Here is a 19,488-nt window from a genome sequence, read left to right on the forward strand (position 1 = left end):
TAGCATGTCAGCAGACTGGGGTAGATCCTGCTGAAATCCTATGTATTGAGTGAATACAGAATCGTTTTGAATCAGAAAAATATCGTTTTTTAATCGAGAGTTGAATCGAATTGAAAAAAAAAAATTGATATATAATCGAATCGTGACCCCAAGACTCGCTATTGAATCGAATCGTGGGACACCCAAAGATTCACAGGCCTAATATATACATATATATATATTTGGGATGCACCGATTAATCGGTAACCGAATATATTCGGCCGAATATGGCAAAAAAAAGCCACATTCGGCCTTCGGTGGAATGAGTTAAAAACAAGGCCGAATAGTGGCGTGTGACGCAATTTTTTGACGCGGTGACGCAATCAACCAACGTGCAGTGACGCGGTGACGTTGGGATATGTTGTGTACCTGTATAAGTGTATGAGGTTACAAGCACACACTTATTGAGATTTGTTTACATTATTAGCCTGTTGTGTAGGCTACCTGTATAAGTGTATGAGGTTACAAGCACACACTTAATTGAGATTTACTTGAGCCTTCTGTTTACATTATTAGCATATCTACTGTGGCTAAGCAGACAATAATTCATTTGTTGTGGGTTTATCCACTTTAATGCACTTTATTTTTTTTAAAAATGCGTGTTCTGTTTGAAGGCCTAATATAAATGAAAAACTGTGCTTTTTTTGAAAAGCAAAGACTACTGGAATATTAAAAAAATGTCAATATTCAATAAAAAATTACTTTATTTGAAAAACATGTCTAAATATTTATTTGGGGACGGCGTGGCGCAGTGGGAGAGTGGCCGTGCGCAACCCGAGGGACCCTGGTTCAATTCCCACCTAGTACCAACCTCGTCACGTCCGTTGTGTCCTGAGCAAGACACTTCACCCTTGCTCCTGATGGGTGCTGGTTGGCGCCTTGCATGGCAGCTCCCTCCATCAGTGTGTGAATGTGTGTGTGAATGGGTAAATGTGGAAGTAGTGTCAAAGCGCTTTGAGTACCTTGAAGGTAGAAAATTGCTATACAAGTACAACCCATTTATATATTATAGGCTATTTATGCAATATTTAAAACATTGTGAAAAACTGCATTCATTATTCGGCCTTCGGCCAAGCGTTTAAATTTTATTCGGCTTCGGCCACAAATTTTCATTTCGGTGCATCCCTAATATACATATATATATATATATATATACACATATATATACTGTATGTTTTTTTCCTTCTTTATTATGCATTTTCAGCAGGAGCGACTTATACTCGGAAAAATACGGTATATATGACAGTAGCTTCAATACAGAGGTAACTTGTGTTTCCACTCTAACGGTACTTAAGGAACTCACCATCTCCTCATCTTCAGCCAGGACCAAGTCGTACGCGCTCATGGCCACGCAGAAGATGATGGCAGTGACGCCCTCAAAACAGTGAATCCACTTCTTCCTTTCGGAGCGCTGGCCTCCAACGTCAAACATCCTGCGAGAACACACACACAAACATTAACATGTGTTTGGGCAAAGACGATGGACAAAATAAATAAAAAAAAAAGTGGTTTCCAGGTTGCTCCTCCTTTGTCGACACATCCTGAGCAGACATCATCCTAAAACCTTATGATCGGCCTTTTACTGAACAAACTGCAAGGTCAGCACTTTTCACAGGCGGGATCTGTTCCACTAAGCGAGCGGCTTGAGGCTGAGGAAGCAAGAGATCGTTATAACACTGACACACTTTCATGGGCTTTATAGTGTCTGCTCCGCTGTGTGTGTGTTTGTGTGTGTGTGTGTGTGTGTGTGTGTGTGTGTGTGTGTGTGTGTCTCCTCACTGGACCTCAGCCAACACAAACACAAGAAAGGGAATCTGCTTTACGTCCTCACTCAGATAAAAAAAATACACCCAGACAGGTATATGAGACAATTAATTATACACCAAAAGCAAAGTATTGCAGTGTACATACCGTATTTTTCAGACTATGAGTCGCAGTTTTTTTTCATAGTTTGGCCGACTTATACTCCGCAGTGAATTATGTGTGAAATTATTAACACATTACCGTAAAATATCAAATATTATTATTTATCTCATTCGCGGAAGAGACGAAGAAAATGTAAGCAATTGTCACACACACGTCAACCAATAAGAATTCGGCACGGGAGGGTCATGGCAGAAGTGCATTGTGGGTAATGGGATGCTAACTGCTATATGCTATATGCTACTGCCGTAACTATTAAAATGGATCATTTCAAAGTTGGCGGTAACTTATAAAAACTGAGAAGGGCTGAACAAAAATGACACCGAAAAGGAAATCATGTACTGCAGATTACACAATCCATCCATCCATCCATTTTCTACCGCTTATTCCCTTTGGGGTCACAGGGGGCGCTGGTGCCTAGCTTAGCTACAATTGGGCAGAAGGCTGGGTACACCCTGGACAAGTCGCCACCTCATCGCAGAGATTACACAATATAAATAAATAAATTCGCGGAAGAGACGAAGAAAATGTCAATCGGGGGAGGGTCATGGCAGAAGTGCCTTGTGGGTCATGGGATGCTAACTGCTATATGCTACTGCCGAAGCTATTAAAATGGATCATTTCAAACTGAGAAGGGCTGAACAAAAATGGCACCGAAAAGGAAATCATGTACTGCAGATTACACAATATAAAATGATATTATTTATCTCATTCGCGGAAGAGACGAAGAAAGTGTCAGCCATCGTCACACACATGTCAACCAATAAGAATTCGGCGGGGGAGGGTCATGGCAGAAGTGCATTGTGGGTAATGGGATGCTAACTGCTATATGCTACTGCCGTAACTATTAAAATGGATAATTTCAAAGTTGGCGGTAACTTATAAAAACTGAGAAGGGCTGAACAAAAATGGCACTGAAAAGGAAATCATGTACTGCAGATTACACAATCCATCCATTTTCTACCGCTTATTCCCTTTGGGGTCGCGGGGGACGCTGGTGCCTATCTCAGCTACAATTGGGCAGAAGGCTTGCGTACACCCAGGACAAGTCGCCACCTCATCGCAGAGATTACACAATATCAAATAATATTATTTATGTAATTCGCGGAAGAGACGAAGAAAATGTCAACAATCGGGGGAGGGTCATGGCAGAAGTGCTTTGTGGGTCATGGGATGCTAACCGCTATATGCTATATGCTACTGCCGTAGCTATTAAAATGGATCATTTCATCAGTGGCGGTAACTTATAAAAACTGAGAAGGGCTGAACAAAAATGGCACCGAAAAGGAAATCATGTACTGCAGATTACACAATATAAAATAATATTATTTATCTCATTTGCAGAAGAGATGAAGAAAATCTCAGCCATCGTCACACACACACGTCAACCAATAAGAATTCGGCGGGGGAGGGTCATGGCAGAAGTGCATTGTGGGTCATGGAATGCTAACTGCTATATGCTACTGGCGTAGCTATTAAAATGGATCATTTCATCGTTGGCGGTAACTTATAAAAACTGAGAAGGGCTGAACAAAAATGACACCGAAAAGGAAATTATGTATTGCAGATTACACAATAGAAAATAATATTATTTATCTCATTCGCAGAAGAGATGAAGAAAATCTCAGCAATCGTCACACACACGTCAACCAATAAGAATTCGGCGGGGGAGGGTCATGGCAGAAGTGCATTGTGGGTCATGGAATGCTAACTGCTATATGCTATAGTGCATAATTTTAACCAAATCATTGAATTTCTGTATTTTTGATTCAATAAATTAAGTGTTTGTAAGAACTCCATGACATTATGTATTATCATTATGTATTTGTAACACAGTTAGTGAATGAAGTGTATTTTTTGGTGTTTTCCCACATATTTCTGCACAGTAACTCAGATATGGTAACACAAACAATGTGAAGTGAATTTTGGTCCAGGACATGTTTTGCTTTGTTCATTATATGAATATTTCATTCCACCTTAAGTTGTATATTTTTGTACATGAGATTCCCAGATCATTTTCTCATCTATTATTATATCCCAAAATTAGATTTTGTTTTCACCTTTTATGTACTCCGTCTATTTGTATTTGTGCTTCTCTTCTACTGTTACCAAATAGCATTATTTTAATTTTACTTAGATTTAAAGATAGTTTGACAAAGACAGACTATCTTATTTAATTTGTGCAGGGCGTGGTTAAGAGGAGTATATTTACCTAGATTCATAGATTCACCAAGTCAAGTATTTCATATATATACATATATATATATATATATATATATATAGATATACACACATATATATATATATATACACACATATATACGTATATACACATATACACATATATATATATATATATATATATATATATATATATATATATATATATATATATATATATATAAACATATATATATATACACATATATATATATATATATATATATAACTGTTTCATGAGGGGTTCCCTCATCTCCTGATGATTGAGGGAACCCCTCATGAAACAGTTCTGTAGAGATGAAGTAGTCTTGTGATTTTTCCCACTCATACATATTGCGCTCTACCACGGTATCGAGCACTATTCTCTGGATAATCCAATCAAGATATATATATATATATATATATATATATATATATATATATATATATATAAATAAAAGAAATACTTGAATTTCAGTGTTCATTTATTTACACATTTACACACACATAACACTCATCTACTCATTGTTGAGTTAAGGGTTGAATTGTCCATCCTTGTTTTTCTAACCATATGCATGTACGGTAGATGGCAGTATTGTCCTGTTTTAGAGTGCCACAACATTGCTGTTTGGCAGACAAACTGCTTTACGGTAGACGAAAATGGACTGCTGTTGTTGTTTGTTGTTTTACCGCGCTGGGAGGAAACCGCCTAACAATAAACCCACATAAGAAACCAAGAACTCGCCCTCGATCATTCTACAGTTATAACGTCATTGGGCAGACGCGCTCTTTGTACACGTCACTCAAGTCCGCATGGAGCTGGAGGGGGCGTGGTCTCCAACTCCGCCCGGGAGAAAATTTGTCCCGGGAGGTTTTCGGGAGAGGCGCTGAATTTCGGGAGTCTCCCGGGAGTGTTGGCAAGTATGGTTGTTTATACTGACAATGATGAATTAGACTTAGATAATTTTTTTGACCAAAAATGCTATTTTGGTGGCAATCCACAGGTGGTAGTTTAATGAAAAAAGGTTATGGACCAGTGCGCTTTTACTCATTTAAATTAATTTGTGTGCCTTTGTTGGATTACTCAAGATTGAATTGTAAACTTTACACTCACACACACACCGCAAATTTGTGTAAATTTTAATTTTTCATCACACATGCATAATGAACCCGTGTGGCACAAAATCTTACTTGAAGTGCAGGTCTTTGAAGGTGAAGTGTGTTTCCACGATGCCCGTGGTCTTGACCCGGGTCCGCAGCACGTCCTGCTGCGTGGGGATGTAGTCGGGCTTGGCTATCCTCTCCAAGTCGTTCAAATAGCTGAAAGGTAGAGAAAGAGAATATTTTGCATGTGAGGAGCGAGGCGTGTTCAGGGCCGGGGGTTGTTTCAGGTTTTTTACAGCATTATCATAAATATTTTGATTCAAAACGGTTTTATAAGCAAAAATAAATATCAAAATACAATTTTAAAATTATTTTATAAGCAAAAATAAATATCCATCCATTCTCTACCGCTTATTCCCCTTCGGGGTGGCGGGGGGCGCTGGCGCCTATCTCAGCTACAAGCGGGCGGAAGGCGGGGTACACCCTGGACAAGTCGCCACCTCATCGAAAAATACAATATTAAACATGTTTTAAATATATTTTGTTATGATGAATTATTTATTCCCACTAAATTATTTTCAATTGTGAAATAATTTGAAAATATTCATCCATCCATTAATTTTCTACCGCCTATTCCCTTTGGAGTGGCAGGGGGCGGTGGTGCCTATCTCAGCTACAAGCGGGCGGAAGGCGGGCTACACCCTGGACAAGTCGCAACCTCATCGAAATACAATATCAAACATGTTTTAAATATATTTTGTTATGATGAATTATTTATTCACACTAAATTATTTTCAATTGTGAAATAATTTGAAAATATTCATCCATCCATTAATTTTCTACCGCCTATTCCCTTTGGGAGGCGGGGGGCGCTGGCGCCTATCTCAGCTACAAGCGGGCGGAAGGCGGGGTACACCCTGGACAAGTCGCCACCTCATCGAAATACAATATTAAACATGTTTTAAATATATTTTGTTATGATAAATTATTTATTCCCACTAAATAATTTTCAATTGTGAAATAATTTGAAAATATTCATCCATCCATTAATTTTCTACCGCCTATTCCCTTTGGAGTGACGGTAGGCGCTGGTGCCTATCTCAGGTACAAGCGGGCGGAAGGCGGGGTACACCCTGGACAAGTCGCCACCTCATCGAAATACAATACTAAACATGTTTTAAATATATTTTGTTATGATGAATTATTTATTCACACTAAATTATTTTCAATTGTGAAATAATTTGAAAATATCCATCCATCCATTAATTTTCTACCGCCTATTCCCTTTGGAGTGGCAGGGGGCGGTGGTGCCTATCTCAGCTACAAGCGGGCGGAAGGCGGGGTACATCCTGGACAAGTCGCCACCTCATCGCAGGGCCAACACAGATAGACAGACAACATTCACACACTAGGGCCAATTTAGTGTTACCAATCAACCTATCCCCAGGTGAATGTTTTTGGAGGTGGGAGGGAACCCACGCGCTCACACAGAAAGATCCCGAGCCCGGGATTGAACCCTGACTACTCAGGACCTTTGTATTGTGAGGCAGACGCAATAACCCCTCTGCCACCGTGAAGCCCTGTTGTTAAAATGTATTTATTGAAAATATCATTCATTCGGGCACATCCGACCGGTAGGAGGCCACGGGGAAGACCAAGGACAGGTGGGGAAGACTATGTCTCCCGGCCAGCCTGGGAACGCCTCGGGATTCCCCGGGAAGAGCTGGACGAAGTGGCTGGGGAGAGGGAAGTCTGGGCTTCCCTGCTTAGGCTGTTGCCCCCGCGACCCGACCGCGAATAAGCGGAAGAAGATGGATGGATGGATGGAAATATCATTCAGTAAATAAATGATTGATTTATATATTACAAAAGCATTTTTCTATCCAATCTATTAATTAATGTTTTTTTTAAATCATAATTATTATTATTTAACAGTACAAACCCCGTTTCCATATGAGTTGGGAAATTGTGTTAGATGTAAATATAAACGGAATACAATGATTTGCAAATCATTTTCAACCCATATTCAGTTGAATATGCTACAAAGACAACATATGTGATTTTCAAACTCATAAACATTTTTTTTTTTTTTGCAAATAATCATTAACTTCAGAATTTAATGCCAGCAACACGTGACAAAGAAGTTGGGAAAGGTGGCAATAAATACTGATAAAGTTGAGGAATGCTCATCAAACACTTATTTGGAACATCCCACAGGTGTGCAGGCTAATTGGGAACAGGTGGGTGCCATGATTGGGTATAAAAGCAGCTTCCCAAAAAATGCTCAGTCTTTCACAAGAAAGGATGGGGCGAGGTACACCCCTTTGTCCACAACTGCGTGAGCAAATAGTCAAACAGTTTAAGAACAACATTTCTCAAAGTGCAATTGCAAGAAATTTAGGGATTTCAACATCTACGGTCCATAATATCATCAAAAGGTTCAGAAAATCTGGAGAAATAACTCCACGTAAGCGGCATGGCCGGAAACCAACATTGAATGACCGTGACCTTCGATCCCTCAGACGGCACTTCATCAAAAACTGACATCAATCTCTAAAGGATATCACCACATGAGCTCAGAACATTTCAGACAACCACTGTCACTAAATACAGTTGGTCGCTACATCTGTAAGTGCAAGTTAAAGCTCTACTATGCAAAGTGAAAGCCATTTATCAACAACATCCAGAAACGCCGCCGGCTTCCCTGGGCCCGAGATCATCTAAGAAAATGTCAAATGAATATGGGTTGAAAAGAATTTGCAAATCATTGTAATCCGTTTATATTCACATCTTACACAATTTCCCAACTCATATGAAAACAGGGTTTGTACAGTAATAAATGGATATTTATTTCATGATACCAGTGTTTAGAAAAAGGAATTAGTAATAAGTCGGTGACCTGATTGGCTCAACTTGAATCAACATGAAATACCAAAATTATAATTCTCCGATCACTAAGTGACTAAAATGAGGCGAGAGAAGTCGCCTGACTTTTTCTGGACTGCAAAGTTGCCCACATTGTTATTCTTTGAAATGATTTGTTAGAATTGTGTCACCTTGCTTGCCTCTCCTCCCAGCAGGAGCTCCAACACGGATTACAACCCAACAACAGACTCATTCTTTCTGCACGCTGGCTCCTAATGAATACACAGCAAGACGTTCGTCCTCTCTCATCGCTGCTGAGTGTGAGGACGCAATATCTCAGGTCCAACAACAGTGGCCTTGAATAACCCCCCCAGTAGTCTCCATCAGTACCTTACATGCGGTCTCATTACGCTGCCACGAATGCAGTTCCCGGTAAGGTTTATTCAGGTGTACTGAATAGTCGAACCTCGGATTCAGGAGGAACAGTGTGGTTTTCGTCCTGGTCGTGGAACTGTGGACCAGCTCTATACTCTCGGCAGGGTTCTTGAGGGTGCATGGGAGTTTGCCCAACCAGTCTACATGCGCTTTGTGGACTTGGAGAAGGCATTCGACCGTGTCCCTCGGGAAGTCCTGTGGGGAGTGCTCAGAGAGTATGGGGTATCGGACTGTCTTATTGTGGCGGTCCGCTCCCTGTATGATCAGTGCCAGAGCTTGGTCCGCATTGCTGGCAGTAAGTCGAACACATTTCCAGTGAGGGTTGGACTCCGCCAAGGCTGTCCTTTGTCACCGATTCTGTTCATAACTTTTATGGACAGAATTTCTAGGTGCAGTCAAGGCATTGAGGGGTTCCGGTTTGGTGACCGCGGGATTAGGTCTCTGCTTTTTGCAGATGATGTGGTCCTGATGGCTTCATCTGACCGGGATCTTCAGCTCTCACTGGATCGGTTCGCAGCCGAGTGTGAAGCGACCGGAATGAGAATCAGCACCTCCAAGTCCGAGTCCATGGTTCTTGCCCGGAAAAGGGTGGAATGCCATCTCCGGGTTGGGGAGGAGACCCTGTCCCTAGTAGAGGAGTTCAAGTACCTAGGAGTCTTGTTCACGAGTGAGGGAAGAGTGGATCGTGAAATCGACAGGCGGATCGGTGCGGCGTCTTCAGTAATGCGGACGTTGTACCGATCCGTTGTGGTGAAGAAGGAGCTGAGCCGGAAGGCAAAGCTCTCAATTTACCGGTCGATCTACGTTCCCATCCTCACCTATGGTCATGAGCTTTGGGTCATGACCGAAAGGATAAGATCACGGGTGTCTGCGGCCGAAATGAGTTTGGGTCTCTCCCTTAGAGATAGGGTGAGAAGCTCTGCCATCCGGGAGGAACTCAAAGTAAAGCCGCTGCTCCTCCACATGGAGAGGAGCCAGATGAGGTGGTTCGGGCATCTGGTCAGGATGCCACCCGAACGCCTCCCTAGGGAGGTTTTTAGGGCACGTCCAACCGGTAGGAGGCCACGGGGAAGACCCAGGACACGTTGGGAAGACTATGTCTCCCGGCTGGCCTGGGAACGCCTCGGGATCCCCCGGGAAGAGCTAGACGAAGTGGCTGGGGAGAGAGAAGTCTGGGTTTCCCTGCTTAGGCTGTTGCCCCCGCGACCTGACCTCGGATAAGCGGAAGAAGATGGATGGATGGAATGCAGTTCTCAGAGACGCGGGTCACTGAGGCAAATGGTGACATTAGCCCCTTTTCTACCACAGGAACTATTTCAAGAATGAAGAAACTTTTTAGAATATACCCAGCAAACAAAAACAACACAATTCTCCAGTTTCATGTAGCGACTTGTCTTTTTTTTTTCCCCAGAAGCTCAGGAACAATTTTTTACCATGCAATTTTTAGATTCTTCACTGTCCTGTTCCATGTTAAATACACTTTCAAATTGCCTTAGTCAGGGGTGTCCAAAGTACGGCCCGGGGGCCATTTTTTAACGCCACATTTTAAAAATACTATGGGAAAAAAATTAAAACATAAAAAGTGGAATAAAAGACCAAATGTAAAATGTAACAGGGACATGTTGCAACGTTTACTCTAATAACACACAGCTGCCATGCAGGCTGTTTCTTTCCTTAAACAATAAGTGAATCAAAATCAACGTCATTATGAATTATTGACCTATTCGAGGCTCCAATTACGTCAAATTAAATATTCCACTTTGAGATATTTTTGAGGGCAAATGTTGCATATTTTGTTTGCCATATAAAAAACTGAGCTCTTTTTTTCAAAGAAGGGCCATACAAAAAACATAAACTACAAAAAAACTTATAATTGACGAATAGATCTGAAGTTGATCTCGAGACCATTGTGTTAAAAGTAAAAAGTTAAAAAAATAAAATTATAATTTATTTTTTAAAACTTTAATGAGTAGGACCCTTTTAGATTAGTGTGTTTTGTTTTTAAGTGTCATTGCACAAAAAATAATAGTGACTTAAAATCAATGGTGTTATGAGTTGTTGACCTTTTTCCGGCTCTAATTATTATATAATCTCAAATACTCCACTTAACAATTTTATTGGGTGAAAATATTGCATATTTTGTGTTTTTTTTTCCACAAAAAAACATGGTTTTCTTTGACAAAAAGAGCATATAACTTCAATCTTTAAAAACGTCATATTGACAGATAGACCTTAAGTTGATCCAGAGATTTAAAACTTGAATAATAATAATAAAAATTATAATACTCAATAATGACACATTTTTAACATTTTATTTTTACCAAAACCCTTTGGGGTTGCCGGGATCAAGCCTGAGTGGAGGCCTTAATGTAAATGTTTTATACATATATTGGATTGTTTTTTAAAATAAATGGCCCCCGCTAGCTTTGAATTTTCAGTGGAAAAAGTTTGGACACCCCTGGCCTTAATCTTTGTCATGGGAGTTTTTATTTTTGTTTTTTTTTAATGAATGGAAAATAATCCATCAAGTCAACAGAAAAATCAATTAATTCATGTGTTTGCTGTGTCAGTAGGTATGAGGGGAGGGAGGAGGAAAAGTCAGTCGCCATTGTAATGACGGTGCAGCCCGAGTTAAAAACAACAGGGTTTGTTACTCAGGTCAAAACATATTTAGGGATGTGAGCACCCTTTGAGGGAAAAAAAAAGAGGAACATTGAAAAAAAAAAAAAAAAAAAAAAAGATTTTCTATCAGCACGTGAGAACCTGAGAATGCTATCGACTCTTTTTAAACCTTTATTTACCCAGGAATAGAAATAGAATAGAAAACATCTCAATTGACAGAGTCCTCCAAACGTATGTATGGTCTGTTCTACTCCACGGCTGGGAATGCCGGACTTTAAAACAATCAACAACTGAGAAAATTAGAGGCGACTGAAATGTGGTTTTTCAGAAAAACACTTTGCATATATCATTGACTGAAAAGAAAAGTAATGAAGAGGTATTGGCAAAGGCAAAAACAAGAAGAGCTCTAATTGCAACGATTCCGAAATAGGTATCTGAAATTCCTCGGACAGATTAGAAAAATTGATGTTCGCAGGAAAACTAGTAGGAAAGAAAGGTCCTGGTTGACAACGAACAACATATATCAACAGCCTAAGAAGTTTTATGAGAAATGTCAATAATATAGAACTCATACATAGAGCGGACGACAAAGAAGACTGGAGAGCTCTGTTCATCGATGCCTGATACCCCATAATGACTAGGAGTGTAACGGTACGTGTATTTGTATTGAACCCTCTCGGTACGGGGCTTTCGGAAGTGTACCGAACGAATTTCCACACGGACATATTAGGTAGCGCACCGCACGTTGTGTAAACAATGCAGAGTGAGGCACAACACATGGCAGGCTAGCAGCGACCGGGCTAGGACAACATGCAAAAGCCAGAGCTGGAAGATCCTCCTGCCTTGTTAAGGGGAACATTATCACAATTTCAAAAGGGTTAAAAACAATAAAAATCAGTTCCCAGTGGCTTGTTGTATTTTTTGAAGTTTTTTTCTAAATTTTACCGGTCTCGGAATATCCCTAAATAAAGCTTTAAAGTGCCTTATTTTCGGCTCTCTGCGAAGACACTGGCCATTTCCCTGTGACGTCACACAGTGCTGCCAATGTAAACAAACAATGGGAATACTACAGCAAGATATAGTGACATTAGCTCGGATTCAAACTCGGATTTCAGCGACTTAAGCGATTCAACAGATAACGCATGTATTGAAACAGATGGTTGGAGTATGAAAATGCTGAAGAAGAAACTGAAGCTATTGAGCGAATAGCTATTGACGCTATTCATAGCCATAGCATGGCCGAATAGCTGCGTTAGCATCGCCGGTAAAATGTGCGGACCAAACGATCAGGACTTTCGCATCTTTTGACGCTGGAGCAACTTAAATCCGTCGATTGGTAAGTGTTTTTTTCGCATTAAATGTGGGTGGAAGGAAACGTAATATAGTTGCAAATGCATCTACAGGTTATCCATACATCTCTGTTCCATGTCTGCTTTAGCACCGCCGGTAAATAGCATGTTAGCATCGATTAGCGTAGCATGTTAGCATCTATTAGCTGGCAGTCAACATCAACAAAACTCACCTTTGTGATTTCGTTGACTATCGTTGCAAATGCATTTGCAGGTTATCCATACATCTCTGTGCCATGTCTGCCTTAGCATCGCCGGTAAAATGTGGAGACACTCTGGCACATTCAATGGGGGTCTGGCGGCAGACACTTTGGCATCTTCGGGCCAGTGGTGCAACTTGAATCCCTCCCTGTTAGTGTTGTTACACCCTCCGACAACACACCGACGAGGCATGATGTCTCCAAGTTTCCAAAAAATAGTCAAAAAAACGGAAAATAACAGAGCTGAGACCCGGTGTTTGTAATGTGTTGAAAATGAAAATGGTGGGTGTGTTACCTCGGCGACGTCACATTCTGACGTCATCGCTTCCAGCGCGGTAAACAGAAAGGCGTTTAATTCGCCAAAATTCACCCATTTAGAGTTCGGAAATCGGTTAAAAAAATAGATGGTCTTTTTTCTGCACCATCAAGGTATATATTGACGCTTACATAGGTCTGGTGATAATGTTCCCCTTTAACATCTCCCGTTTGGGAAGACTTTGGCTGCGCGGTGCGATACAACAATGAAGGACGGAGGTTTGCCGACATTGTTCAGCAGCAGTACCAAAAAGTTCTATTTTGGTTTCATCTGACCACATGACATTCTCCCAATCCTCTGCTGTATCATCCATGTATCCATTTTGGTATCAACTCAACTCGTCGTGTTTGGAGGAAGAAGAATACTGAGTTGCATCCCAAGAACACCACACCTAAAGTGAAGCATGGGGGTGGAAACATCATGCTTTGGGGCTGTTTTTCTGCTAAGGGGACAGGACGATTGATCCGTGTTAAGGAAAGAATGAATGGGGCCATGTATCGTGAGATTTTGAGCCAAAACCTCCTTCCATCAGTGAGAGCTTTGAATGGTTGACCAAATACTTATTTTCCATCATAATTTACAAATACATTTTAAAAAATTCCTACAAGTCCTTCTTTTCTTTTTTTTGATTTCATTTATTTTTATTATCTTTCTAGCTATCATTATGTATATGTATTGTTGCATTTGAACAACAGTATTGTTGATAATAGAGGTAAACTATTGGTTTTGTTCATAATCAATAGCGCTTTTTCTATTGGTATTTGTATTGCTCCACTTGTAGTGTAAAAATGCTCATTGTCATTACTATATTATTTATTTCACTAACTGCTTATTTGTTATCACTTTTACGATCATATCTGTACATATTGTATGTGCTGGTGTTGTTCTATTGTTGTTTTTGTTGTGTTTGCTGTTGTTGTTTTTGTCTCCCAGTCTAATCCCCCTCTTGTCCCCACATTTTCCCCCTCTGTCTTCCTTTTTTTTCTCTTTCTATCCCCTCCTGCTCCGGCCCGGCTGCACCAAATGATAACATAAATACATTTAATAAAGTCAAATTCAAATAAGGCAACAAGAGAAGTATCCTACACTTCTCTTTTGTAAAGTAAATCTGAACAGCCGATATGGTCGTCTACATCAACTGTATGATTTGCCTGAAAAGCTGGACAGGACAAAAAAAAAAAAAAATCCTACGATGTGAATTCCTGGATTTTTTTTCCACAATCTGTCTCTCACAGTTGAAGTGTACCTATGATGAAAACTACAGAACTCTGTCATCATTTTAAGTGGGAGAACTTGCACAATCGGTGGCTGACTAAATACTTTTTTGCCCCACTGTATACATGTATGTATCTATTTATATTTATTTTATTTCTGTTTATTATTATTATCAATGTATTTTTTTTTTTTTTGCTTATTTAGTTGATGTATTTGTAGATACTATTTGGTGGGGGGGGGGGGTATGATGGGTATGAAAACAGAAAATACTTTTGACATTTAGGGCAGACAACAGCTATATGATGTATGTGAATATGTTTTAATGGATAGAAATGTCTGATGCTGGATGTCAATAACAATAAAATGAAAAAAAAAGTACGGAAGGGCGCTGATTCAATCGCGGCATTTGACTACACACACAAAAAAAGAAATCAACAAAAATATAAATATGAATAGTTTGACCGTGATTAAAAAAAAGGGGGAAAGGTGGCGCTCTCGGTTCTTCGTGTCATACGAGGTAGCGTTGAAGAAAGGGGAAAAAAATCGGGCGCTAGCAGAATGCCACTGATTGCACAGCGGCTGCAGGTGTGCCTCGTTGCTCCGCCCTGTACCGGAAGTACAAGTACCGTTTTTTTCATAGTTTGGCCAGGGGTGCGACTTATACTCAGGAGCGACTTATGTGTGAAATTATTAACACATTACCGTAAAATATCAAATAATATTATTTAGCTCATTCACGTAAGAGACTAGACGTATAAGATTTTATGGGATTTAGCGATTAGTAGTGACAGATTGTTTGGTAAACGTATAGCATGTTCTATATGTTATAGTTATTTGAATGACTCTTACCATAATATGTTAGGTTAACATACCAGGCACCTTCTCAGTTGGTTATTTATGCCTCATATAACGTACACTTATTCAGCCTGTTGTTCACTATTCTTTATTTTAAATTGCCTTTCAAATGTCTATTCTTGGTGTTGGATTTTATCAAAAAAATGTCCCCTAAAAATGTGACTTATACTCCAGTGCGACGTATATATGTTTTTCCCTTCTTTATTATGCATTTTCGGCCGGTGCGACGTATACTCCGGAGCGACTTATAATCCGAAAAAATCGGTACTGGTTTGCAAAAAATATTTTCAACCCAAATAGGTGAAATTAGACCACTGTGTCTCACGGCACATTGGTTGAAAAACACTGGTTCGAGCAACCTATGCGACCAATGTTGTGACCATTTCTGAGCATCCTATTTTCTTTAACAAAATGTAACCAAAAAACAACCAACAGTAGCGACATATTTTTGTACGGTATTGAATAGGGATGCACCGAAATGAAAATTTGTGGCCGAAGCCGAATAAAATTTAAACGCTTGGCCGAAAGCCGAATACCAAATACCGAATAATGAATGCAGTTTTTCACGATTTTTTAAATATTGCATAAATAGCTTAGAATAAATATTTACACATGTTTTTCAAAGAAAGTAATTTTTTATTGAATATTGACATTTTTTTAATATTCCAGTAGTGAATTATATTTGTGAAGTGAATTATATTTATATAGCGCTTATCTCTAGCGACTCAAAGCGCTTTACATAGTGAAACCCAATATCTAAGTTACATTTTTAAACCAGTGTGGATGGCACTGGGAGCAGGTGGGTAAAGTGTCTTGCCCAAGGACACAACGGCAGTGACTAGGATGGCGGAAGCGGGAATCGAACCTGCAACTCTCAAGTTGCTGACACGGCCGCTCTACCAACCGAGCTATACCGCAAAGTAGCCTTTGCTTTTCAAAAAAAGCACAAAGTTTTTCATTTATATTAGGCCTTCAAACAAAACATCAATCAATCAATCAATGTTTACTTATATAGCCCTAAATCACTAGTGTCTCAAAGGACTGCACAAACCACTACGACATCCTCGGTCGGCCCACATAAGGGCAAGGAAAACTCACACCCACTGGGACGTCGGTGACAATGATGACTATGAGAACCTTGGAGAGGAGGAAAGCCGATACACAGGCAAGCAGTACATGGCCACCGGATCGGACCGGACCCCCTCCACAAGCATGCATTCCCCCCAAAAATAAAGTGCATTAAAGTGGATAAACCCACAACAAATGAATTATTGTCTTTTTGGCAAAAGTCTGCTTAGCCACAGTAGATATGCTAATAATGTAAACAGAAGGCTCAAGTAAATCTCAATTAAGTGTGTGCTTGTAACCTCATACACTTATACAGGTAGCCTACACAGCAGGCTATTAATGTAAACAGAAGGCTCAAGTAAATCTTAATTAAGTGTGTGCTTGTAACCTCATACACTTATACAGGTAGCCTACACAACAGGCTAATAATGTAAACAAATCTCAATAAGTGTGTGCTTGTAACCTCATACACTTATACAGGTACACAACATAACCCAACGTCACCGCGTCACTGCACGTTGGTTGATTGCGTCACCGCGTCAAAAAATTGCGTCACACGCCACTATTCGGCCTTGTTTTTAACTCATTCCACCGAAGGCCGAATGTGGCTTTTTTTGCCATATTCGGTTACCGATTAATCGGTGCATCCCTAGTATTGAACGGTATGTCGGACGATGAAACCCCCCGTAATGGATATCGCTATGATGAATGTTATTGTAACAGTGGTCACTTACTAGGCAGCAGAGTCATTGAGCTGATACTCTCGGGCCCGCGTCAGGCAGCTCTGGACGCCGCCGTCGCCCCACAGTCGCTGGATGACGTTGGACAGGTCCTCCGGCAGGACGCCTTGCTCCTCGGCCGGCGCGGAAAGCGCAAACAGTTGGCGGGCGTCATCCTGACAACACAAACGCAGACGTCATGAGACGGATGGGATTAGCGCTGGGGGAGCGGTGCGTGACATTCTCGGAGGCTGATGAGACGCTACATCAACCTCCGGGAAGCAAAAGCAGACAAAGCAGACTAATGAGGCTTTTGCCACATAAATCATGAACGGAGAGTGTTGCCTCGGGAGAGTCACTGCTGCCATGAAGAGTAGTTCTGAGGAGGTAGAAGGAGCAAAGAGAATATTGAAAGAAATCGACAAGGAACCTAATTATGGGAATGGACCAAATAAAAATTGGGATTAAAAATTCAATTAATCAAAAACTTCCATCCATCCATCCATTTTCTACAGCTTATTCCCTTTTGGGGTCGCGGGGGGCGCTGGCGCCTATCTCAGCTACAATCGGGCGGAAGGCGGGGTACACCCTGGACAAGTCGTCACCTCATCGCAGGGCCAACACAGATAGACAGACAACATTCACACTCACATTCACACACTAGGGCCCAATTTAGTGTTGCCAATCAACCTATCCCGAGGTGCATGTAATCAAAAACCTCCATCCATCCATCCATTTCCTACCGCTTATTCCCTTTTGGGGTCGCGGGGGGCGCTGGCGCCTATCTCAGCTACAATCGGGCGGAAGGCGGGGTACACCCTGGACAAGTCGCCAGCTCATCACAGGGCCAACACAGACAGACAACATTCACACTCACATTCACACACTAGGGCCAATTTAGTGTTGCCAATCAACCTATCTCCAGGTGCATGTAATCAAAAACTTTTGTTCGGCAATAGGCGACATGTTCACTACCTAAGGTAGTATTTTCCATTCATGAATGCATGTAAATATAACATACACATTAAGTATTACTGCAAATGTATAGTAAATATGCTCATATTCAACTACTATAGTGGGTTATAAAAATGTCATTATATGCCATAACATTTAATTGTGATAATGGTTATTAGTAGTTTTGGGAGTGTACTTAAAGTTAAAGGCCTACTGAAAGCCACTACTAGCGACCACACAGTCTGATAGTTTATATATCAATGATGAAATATTAACATTGCAACACATGCCAATACGGCCTTTTTAGTTTACCAAGTTGCAATTTTAAATTTCGCGCCGAAGTATCCTGCTGAAAAGTCGCGGTATGATGACGTTAGCGCGTGACGTCACGCATTGTAGAGGACATTTTGTTCCAGCACCCTTCACAGCCATAAGTCGTCTGTTTTCATCGCATAATTCCACAGTATTCTGGACATTTGTGTTGCTGAATCTTTTGCAATTTGTTCAAGGAATAATGGAGACATCAAAGAAGAAAGCTGTAGGTGGGACGCTGTGTATTGCGGCCGCCTTTAGCAACACAAACACAGCCGGTGTTTCATTGTTTACATTCCCGAAAGATGACGGTGAAGCTTTACTATGGAACAGAGCGGTCAAGCGAACATGGTTGGATTGGACCACATAGACAATGTACAGTGTATTATGCAGCGATCTTTTCGAAAGATCGTGTTTCGAAGAGGGTACCTTGCGAAGGGCAGAGATGGGCATCGCCACCACCCATCGACTGGTGCTGAAGAAAGGTGCGGGGCCGACCTTCAGGTTGTAAAGGTTGAATCCATATAATCTCACTAAAACACTAGTAACACAATAAGCAGATAAGGGATTTTCCAGAATTATCCTAGTAAATTTGTCTAATAAAATCTGAATCGCTCCCACTGTATAATCTTTTTTTTTTAATTCTTATTTTTTTCTAGTCTTTCACTCTCACTTTCCTCATCCAATAATCTTTCATTCTCGCTCAAATTAATGGGGAAATTGTCGCTTTCTCGGTCCGAATCGCCCTCGCTGCTGGTGGCCATGATTGTAAACAATGTTCAGATGTGAGGAGCTCCACAACCCGTGACGTCACGCGCACATCGTCTGCTACTTCCGGTACAGGCAAGGCTTTTTTATTAGCGACCAAAAGTTGCGAACTTTATTGTCGATGTTCTCTACTAAATCATTTCAGCAAAAATATGGCAACATCGCGAAATGATCAAGTATGACACATAGAATGGACCTGCTATCCCCGTTTAAATAAGAAAATCTCATTTCAGTACTGAAACCCACTACTACCGACCATGCAGTCTGATAGTTTATATATCAATGATGAAATATTAACATTGCAACACATGCCAATACGGCCTTTTTAGTTGACTAAATTACAATTTTAAATTTCCCGCAAAGTGTCGTGTTGAAAACGTCGCGGAATGATGACGCGTGCGCATGACGTCCCGGGTTGCCGGGAACATATTAGCGCAGCACCATTTGTGGCTATAAGTCGTCTCTTTTCATCACGCAAATACACAGTATTCTGGACCTCTGTCTTGCTGAATCTTTTGCAATTTGTTCAATTAATAATGGAGGAG

At 40.7% G+C, this 19,488-nt stretch overlaps 1 protein-coding gene across 1 annotated transcript in view; it reads right to left on the bottom strand.

Moving 5' to 3' along the window:
* Positions 1-19,488, bottom strand: part of LOC133544469 (guanine nucleotide-binding protein G(i) subunit alpha-2) — a 176,496-nt gene that overhangs the window by 9,917 nt on the left and 147,091 nt on the right. The window contains exons 4-6 of the mRNA XM_061889821.1: positions 16,925-17,085; positions 5,353-5,481; positions 1,343-1,472 (exon numbers count right to left, since the gene is read on the bottom strand). Of these exons, the coding sequence (XP_061745805.1) occupies positions 1,343-1,472; positions 5,353-5,481; positions 16,925-17,085 (420 nt within the window). The remainder of the gene's footprint in view (positions 1-1,342; positions 1,473-5,352; positions 5,482-16,924; positions 17,086-19,488) is intronic.

This window comes from Nerophis ophidion, linkage group LG02 (assembly GCF_033978795.1).
Source record: "Nerophis ophidion isolate RoL-2023_Sa linkage group LG02, RoL_Noph_v1.0, whole genome shotgun sequence".
In the NCBI taxonomy this organism is placed as follows: domain Eukaryota; kingdom Metazoa; phylum Chordata; class Actinopteri; order Syngnathiformes; family Syngnathidae; genus Nerophis; species Nerophis ophidion.